Here is an 8485-nt window from a genome sequence, read left to right as displayed (position 1 = left end):
ATACTACTTTGTAAGGTCCTACACAAGCAAACACAAAATTAGTTATTAATTATAATTGGGCTATGTAAGATTTGTTAAAAACACTTATGGTCACAATTATGTTCTCTGACACAGTTAAATTGTTACTTTTATCACTTAACTAAGATGTGGTCAATCCTAGCTCTAACAATTTAATGGTCACTAAATCACTAGGTAAACAAGTTCATGTAATTTAATATTCACTAAACTACACTTAACTTGAATTAAAACAACAAAGAGAAACACTTTAACATGCTAGGTAAGCTAATCAAACAAATAATGTGCAACAATATCCTCAGGTGCGGTAACCTTATCGGAGTCAATTATCCTGGTCGGTGTCGTATTCACAATGTCATCATGGTGACGATGTGACATTATCTCATTCGAATAGGTGTCAATGATTGTATGATAATTGAGAAATTAAATATCCTTTAACTTTTATTCCTACAAATCTTCCTACCAATTAAATAAGTATATTTGTCATATTAGTATATTAAACTATTATTAAATGAATATTAAATATTACACATGTTATTATTTAATTGGATTGAAAGATTTATATGAACAAACGATAGAAGGATATTTAATTTCTCATGATAATTTCCAATTTTAATATGGGGTTTTCTATAAATATCCTCTCCCTTTTCCAATTCCACTCCCCTTTATTTGATTTTTTGTCTTTTGTTGTTTTTTTTTCTATTTTGTTTTTTTGTTGTTTTTAATTATTATTATTATTATTATTATTATTATTATTATTGTTGTTGTTGTTGTTGTTGTTGTTGTTATTATTATTATTAGTATTATAAATTTTGAACAAATTTTTATAATTCGGACGACGTTATAAAATTCGAACGACTATATAAAATCGGTTTTTAATTATTTTTTATATATTATTATTATTATTATAAATTTTGAACAACATTTTATAAATCAGATGGCATTATAAATTCGAACGACTATATAATATCGGTTTTTAATTATTTTTATTTTATATTTTATAAATCGGTTTTTAAAATTGGATGACATTATAAATTCGGATGAAATTTTAAAATTCGTACGATATTATAAATTTGGACGACATAATAAAATTCGAACGACTATATGAAACGGAACAAAAACAAAGTTTGTCTTTATTTATCACGGATCTATTAATTGGTTCGTTATTACATTTGCGTGATGCGTTATGCGGATTGAAAACAAACTTTACTTTTGTTTCATTTTATATAGTCGTTCAAATTTTATAATGTCGTCCGAATTTATAACGTCTGAATTTTAAAATGTTGACCGAATTTTATATGGTTATCGAAATTTATACTAATAATAATAATAATAATAATAATTATTATTATTATTAAAAGAAAAAACAACAAAAAAAAAAGAAAAAAAAAAGAGAAAAAGAAAAAATATGATGTTAAATCAAATGTAAATGTAAAAGATTGATTAGATTGATCTTAAGAATGTAAAATTAATTAAAGAATATACTTATAGCACAACACTTTAATATACAAAAACATAAAAATACACGTTGTTTTCTAAGTTTGTAGGCGCGTCCAATAATTGGAGTAAAAAGCCATGTGAACTATGGTTACGTTGAATGTGTGAAGTAAGAAGTGATATAGTAGTAACCACAAATTCCTCAGTCAGAAACCACAGGGGACCGAAAAAGCACATTTGAATTTTGATGGTTACTTAATTTATTCAGTTCAAAATAAAACACGATATCTTAAGGAAAGATTGCGTGTGCGTTTTCTCTTTTACCGAAATAGAACTCTAGAAGAAATGATGAACCCCACATAACCAATTCACCATTCACCGACTATACGAGAACTCTAGAGGTAACCAGATTGTGTTACATCTTCTAAGAAAATAGTGACCAGGTTGCCTATAATAAATACCCAGAGACAAGAACACAGCATCACATCAAATCCAATCTCCTGAGACGAACAACAGCAACACAACCCAGCCACCATGGTTAAAGCAATTAGAATTCATGAGCACGGCGGCCCTGAGGTCATCCTTGTTCACCTAATTGTCTCTTTCTTTCTTGATTTCATTGAATGGAGACTAATGGTATTGAATTTCTTTTCTGTTACAGGTCTTGACATGGGAAGATGTTCAAGTCCCAGATCCAAAAGAAGGAGAAATCAAATTGAAGCAAAAGGCAGTTGGTCTAAATTTCTTGGATGTGTATATGCGTCGAGGTGAGCAGAATCTAGCTCCACCCTTGCCATATATCCCAGGTATGGAAGGAGCCGGAGTTGTAACAGCGGTGGGTCCCGGAGTAACCAGCTGCAAAGTTGGAGACGTCGTGGCTTACGCTAGCCCGGAGGTGGGTTCTTACGCCCAAGAGAGAATACTTCCCGCAGATCTAGCGGTGCCTGTTCCTTCTTCCGTTGATCCCGTTGAAGCAGCCGCCGCCATTTTTAAGGGTCTCACTGCACATGTCTTGATCCATAAAGGCTTTAAAGTAGGTGACCCATTCAATTCTTGATTTATGTATATTATCTGTAGATGATAAAAAGTTTGTTTCAGTTTTAATGAAACAACGATTCCCATATATATATATATTTAGGTTGAACCTGGACATACAATCCTGGTACATGCGGCGGCAGGTGGAGTCGGATCTTTGGTTTGTCAATGGGCAAATGCGATTGGAGCCACCGTCATCGGAACGGTGTCGACCAAGGAGAAGGCTGCGCAGGCGAAAGAAGACGGATGTCACCATGTGATTCTTTACAAAGAGGAGAACTTTGTGGATCGTGTGATGGAGATTACATCAGGCAAAGGGCTGGAAGTAGTCTACGATTCAGTCGGAAAAGACACCTTCAATGTAAGATATAAATGATATTAATTAATGGTTTCTAATTAATTTGTAGCTGGGTTTCAACTAATTAATTTTGTCTTTTTGAAATGAAGGGATCATTAGCGTGTTTAAAGAACCGTGGATACATGGTGCTTTTCGGGACTGCCTCGGGTGTACCAGAGCCTGTGCGTGTTGATCAGATTGCACCCAAATCACTCTATTATACGTTTTCATCGATCACAGAATACACGGTTGAAAATCGAAAGGAGCTGCTTGTGGCTGCTCAAGACTTGTTTTCTAATATTGCAAAAGGAGTGTTGAGGATTCGTCTTAATCACAAGTATCCTCTGTCTCAAGCAACCCAAGCTCACATTGATCTTGAGAGTCGAAAAACATCGGGATCAGTTGTGTTGATCCCAGACGAGGAATGATTTCATAAGTTTCATGTACGTTTTGTTGTATGTTTACTTTCTGTATATCTATGTTTTGTTGTCTCTTTTGTATTCCAATGCACCTTTGTAATTTTTTGTGGAGGAGGGCCAAATTCAATTTTGTAATATAATGTCACTATTTTATTTTATTCTATTTCTATGTGGTGTTTTTAAAATTATCCCAATTATCATAACTATAGATAATTTTTTATTAGTATATGTTAGTAGTAATAACATAAAAATTCAGAAATGGTCTCTAACTTTTAAAAAAATGGCAATGTCGAAGATAATTTTCAAAAACACTTTAGATTTGTTCATATTGTTTCTAAAAAATTTCACGGATGGTCATCTTGCCTACCATTGTTTGAATTTTAAGTTAAATGTATTGAGATTCTTCTCAACCAAAGTTGATCAAACATATATATTTGAGTGACCATTTCTAAGATTTTTGAATAAAACTCAACCTTTTCACCAACACCACAATCTTCATCCTCTTACCCCTTTCGACATCATATGACTCATGTACAACTCATAAGTTGGAGCTTTCAATTGAAATAGGATTCCCATAATACACATAATCATCCCAGAACTACTACTCGGAGATCCCTAAACCTCCATGTCTTAGATCCATCGGAAGACCACATCCACAATTCACGAGAGACAACTTTGTTGTTATTTGTCGCCATTCGCCATTGGGTTGCCAGAAAGTCAAGCTAACAACAAACAAAGCTCACAATCTTGTTAGTCGAACATATGTTTATTATGTATTTATATAGGTTGTATTATTTCCTTTGTATCGGCCCACCCATTTATTGTGGCAGCCAACTTGTAACGCCCCGATTCTCAGGTATTGTTTAAATAAGATTTATTGGGTTAAGCTCTACTCGACGAGTTGGTTGCCCTACTCGTCGAGTAGCAGCGGGGTGGGATCGCGTGTTAAGTGACCTACTCGACAAGTCCATATTGGGACTCGGCGAGTAGGAGCTGGCAGATGGAACCCTAAATCCCGGGGTTTGCACCTTTATTTAAAGGAGCCTCAGCCTCCTTTGGCCTCTTTGCAGACTTTGAGAGCTCCTTAAAACCCTAATTCGTGTAGTATTCCATTTTGGTGTGTCTTAAGCTTGGAAAGAAGGTTGGCTAGAAGAGAAAAGCTAGTAGTGCAAAGGAATTGAAGCAAGGAAGGTGTGGGAAGCAGAATTTACCTCAGCTAGCATTCTTTGGAGGTATCAAGTTGCCATCCTCACTTCCCTTTTTCCTTTTGTTGAGTTTTTTTTTTTTTTTTTTTTTTTTTTTGGGGGGGGGGGGGGGGGGTTTATGGATTTTGAGGTTGATAAGGTGGGCTATGGGCTAGATCTAAAGTTGTAACTTCAGATCTGGACCCTCCTTAAGTTTTAGAATGATAAAGTTGTTGTATTGGTCGTGAATGAGGCCCTCCTTGGGCATGAGACCCCATTAAGAGCTTAGATTTGGCATTTAGAACCTTTGTAGCTATGTATGCACGTAAAGTTTGCAACTTTACGTGAAAAGTGTGACAATCCGAAATTTCCATTCTGAACTACCCATATCAAGGCAATAAAGCTTAGAACAGTTTCAGGGAAATTCCAGACTTCGGGTATAAGTTTGGCAGTTTTCAGGATTTACACTTAAGGAGATATCAGGAGAGTGGTTGCACTAGGGTTTTGTGCAACACTATTATTCCAACACTCTATTATATTAGAGATCATTTCAGAAATAAAAATATTTTCTGCCAAAAATATTTCAGGACTATAAATAGATTTCTGAACCAAATTATTCATTATTCACATTTCCAACTAGAGAAAAGGCATTTTCTCTCTGACGGATCTTCGGGTTTTTATCCCAAATTGTGAGTACCCCTTTCTAGTAGTGTTAGAATGCTTATTATGTGCTTATAACATGATTTAGATGGCTAAATCATTAGATCTAGGAGTTTACTCCCCAAGGTGTTCTTGGGCGGTAAACTCCCGAAACGAAGCCAAAACCGACCCTTGTGTTATACCACTGCCTTAGACTATTATGTATGTGTGTTAGGGACAAGAAAACATCCATAAATCCACCCAAGTTTGGGAGTTTACGGCCCAAGAATATCATAGGCCGTAAACTCCATTTTCAAACCTCAAAATGGTGTTTTAAGGCCTCTAAAGCTTTAAGGCTTTTATCAAGGCTAGTTTCCATCTAATCTAAGGCCTTAAACACATCAAAGAACACCAACAAATGAGAGTTTACGGCCCAAGTGTATCTTAGGCCGTAAACTCCATAGAAATGGACCAAAGGGCACTTTTAAGGCTCCTAAAGCCTTAGACAATTACCTAGACTTGTTCCCATTAAATCAAGGGCTTGAACCACATCAAAATCACTTAACAAAGTTTCATGTACGTTTTGTTGTATGTTTACTATCTATATATCTACGTTTTGTTGTTTCTTTTGTATTCCGATGGTCAATGGACCTTTGTATTTTTTTTGTGGAGGAGGACCACATATCCAACACCAAATTCAGTTTTGTAATATAACGTCTCTGTTTTATTTTATTCTATTCCTATGTATTGTTTTTTAAACGTATCCCGATTATCATAGCTATAGATAGTTTTTTATTATATATTGGTAGTAATAACATAAAAATAGTACAAAATTTCAGAAATGGTCTCTTAACTTTTCAAAAAATGGCACGTGGAAGGTAATTTTCAAAAACATTTCAGATTTGTTCATATCGTTTCTAAAAAATTTAATGGATGGTTATTTTGCCTACCATAGTTTGAATTTTCTGTTAAATGTATTGTAAATAGATTTTTTTGCCTTCTGAACAAAAGTTGATCAAATATATATTTCTGAGTGACCATTTCTAAATTTTTTTTGAATAAATGTAACATCCCGACTTCCGGGAATGAGATTTATTCTTTAAAAAGGCAAATTTCCCTTGGAACTCGTCGAGTTGATGGCCTCAACTCAATGTGTTGAAGACTTTTGGAGGGCGCATCTTTTTGGACCAACTCGACGAGTTGGTAAGGAAAACTCGACGAGTTCGTGGCTAAATGGGAAACCTTAAATTTTAGGGTTTGCACCCTATATAACCTCCTTAAGTCCTTGCACTATCAGCCTCCGAAGCCTAATATCGGCCTTGTGAACCCTAATCTTCATTTCATCTCATATTGTGAGTTAATGTGTCATTTTGGAGCAAAAGAATGAGGAGTTTGAGAGAAGGAGGCAAGGATCTAGCAAGCTAAGCCCTCATCTTCAGTTTGACACTCTTTTGGACCATTATAAGTATTCAAGACCCGATTGTTATCTATCTATAAAGCTAGATCTTGAGTTTTGTCCCTTTTTCTCCTTATTCTTGGATGTTGCAATGGATGAACTTCATAAAGCACTACTAGAAAAACAGCCTTTTATGACGCTCATTGCGCGTCGTAAAACGCTCAGACGACGCGCAAATGCGCGTCAAGGAAGGCCCTGTCATAACGAGAGACGACACGCTTTTGCGCGTCGTCTAGAGACGACGCGCATTTACGACGCGCATTTATGACACGCAATGTGTATCATTAAAGCCGCTGTCAAGAAATGCCATGTCATAAATGAAGATGACACACATTTTTGTGTATCGTAACTTTTATTTTTTAAAAAAAAAATTATTTATAGATTTACGTAAATTTACTAATTTTCAAATTACATGACACATTTAATGTCTCATAATATAAAATAAAATCTCATACACAAAAAACAAAATAAATTGCACAAATTATAATATGTCATACAAATAATCATTCAAATGTTAAACAAAAATAATACATTGCTAACATGGGTTATGCATTCCTATAAAACTAACAACCCACGGTGACCTTAATCTAGATCGAGGTTGACTTGGATCAATGGCAACGATTGAACTGCAAGAAATATATAGATCAAATTGCTTAACAAGTGATAAGTAAACAAATCCATTAGGATTTAATCAATTTTACTTACTTTGATCTTAAAACTTCGGGAACTAGAAGACCAAATTGCTTAACAAAATCAGCAAAAGCCTTGTTGGTAGGGTACCCTGTACAGCTTATACGAATTGCTTCTAGAACCCCCTTTATGAAGAGTAAACAAAAGAAACTTCAAATATGATTCAGGAATCTTTATAAAAGTTCAAACATCATTATATGCAGTCTACTCACCCCACAACATAATTGATGAATGATGTTGACATTATCAAAGAGTAACATACCATTTCCTTTTGAAGATTCCCAGAGATCCCATCTCTCTAATATTGATGCCATCTCTCTAGCACCTGAGTCAAGGGGCATGTTGACTCTCCCCTGAAAATTAAAAAAAATATATCAAAATTTTTAATACTCTTCACTCTAAATAATGTTAAATTGTTACTTTGTTTGATCTTTTGGATCGATTGCTTTCATGGGTATGTCCAACAGCATCTGATATAACCTCTTCACTGTATGAGAAGGTGAAGAAGTGTCCATGTCATCTGACATACCAGATGAAGCTCTTGATAAGTAAACTTTACCACTCATATCCAAAAAACTTCTCAGGTCCATAAATATTACCTGATATGAATTGACTGCTACTTTGAGGCTCGAAGGTTTGAATCTTCTGGTGCAAGTAGCTTAAACAATGCCAAAGCTTCCTCAAATTTTCCGGATGCTGTCAATTGTACAATCTGCATTTTGATACAAGATTTAGGTACTGATTAAATTACATAAATGGCCATTTCTCTTGTAAAATAATTGTAGCATAAGGCTTCTGAATAAGACGAGGCTCATTACTAATGTGCTCAATAAGGCGTGACTCTAAATTCCTTAACTTCTCTGGAAGTTCACCATCAGGACCACATAGTGCATCCATGTTGTAATCATAGTTAAAAAGAAAGTTAATATGAACAAAAGTTACAGAACCATGTTTGATTTAATTTTTTATTGAAAACAAAAGTTAATATGAACAATAAGGCGAGGCTCTATTATATGACATGAACCATTAGGGTTAGTTGAATAGCTTCCTTTAGGGACTCCCCACAACACAGGATTATAACTTTTTATTGAAAAAAAAAAAGAGTAAATTTTTAATTTTTAGAACAAATCAAATTTTAGAATCAAGAATTAAAGAGCATGAATTAGAATTACCCCCAGTTGTATCCATCCTCATTTTGGATGGCTGTGATGTACTCCTGTTGCTCAGGTGAATCTGGTGGCAGAGATTTGAGCATCTCCATATCTAATCTTTT

The 8485-nt window shown here is 34.6% G+C and overlaps 1 protein-coding gene across 1 annotated transcript; it reads left to right on the top strand.

Annotated features, from left to right (window-relative positions):
• Positions 1–1740: 1740 nt before the first annotated feature.
• Positions 1741–3401, top strand: LOC145077776 (uncharacterized). Its single transcript, XM_079023034.1, has 4 exons — positions 1741–2028; positions 2114–2485; positions 2591–2848; positions 2935–3401. Exons 1-4 carry the CDS (start codon positions 1987–1989, stop codon positions 3250–3252), a joined length of 990 nt encoding a protein of 329 aa, XP_078879160.1. The 5' UTR covers positions 1741–1986; the 3' UTR covers positions 3253–3401.
• The last annotated feature ends 5084 nt before the right edge of the window (positions 3402–8485 follow it).

This window comes from Lactuca serriola, unplaced genomic scaffold, assembly GCF_051521515.1.
Source record: "Lactuca serriola cultivar US96UC23 unplaced genomic scaffold, Lser_US96UC23_V15 Lser_V15_Un036, whole genome shotgun sequence".
NCBI classification, from domain to species: Eukaryota; Viridiplantae; Streptophyta; class Magnoliopsida; order Asterales; family Asteraceae; genus Lactuca; species Lactuca serriola.
Note: the sequence above shows the minus strand (reverse complement) of the source record. Positions and strands in the feature narration are given on the sequence as shown.

Bases quoted from the DNA above. Each gene is read 5' to 3' on its own strand.
- LOC145077776 (XM_079023034.1), top strand. From the start codon at position 1,987: ATGGTTAAAGCAATTAGAATTCATGAGCACGGCGGCCCTGAG. The intron at 2,029-2,113 runs GTCATCCTTGTT...TTTCTGTTACAG, and splicing joins ATGAGCACGGCGGCCCTGAG to GTCTTGACATGGGAAGATGT. The intron at 2,849-2,934 runs GTAAGATATAAA...TTTGAAATGAAG, and splicing joins TCGGAAAAGACACCTTCAAT to GGATCATTAGCGTGTTTAAA.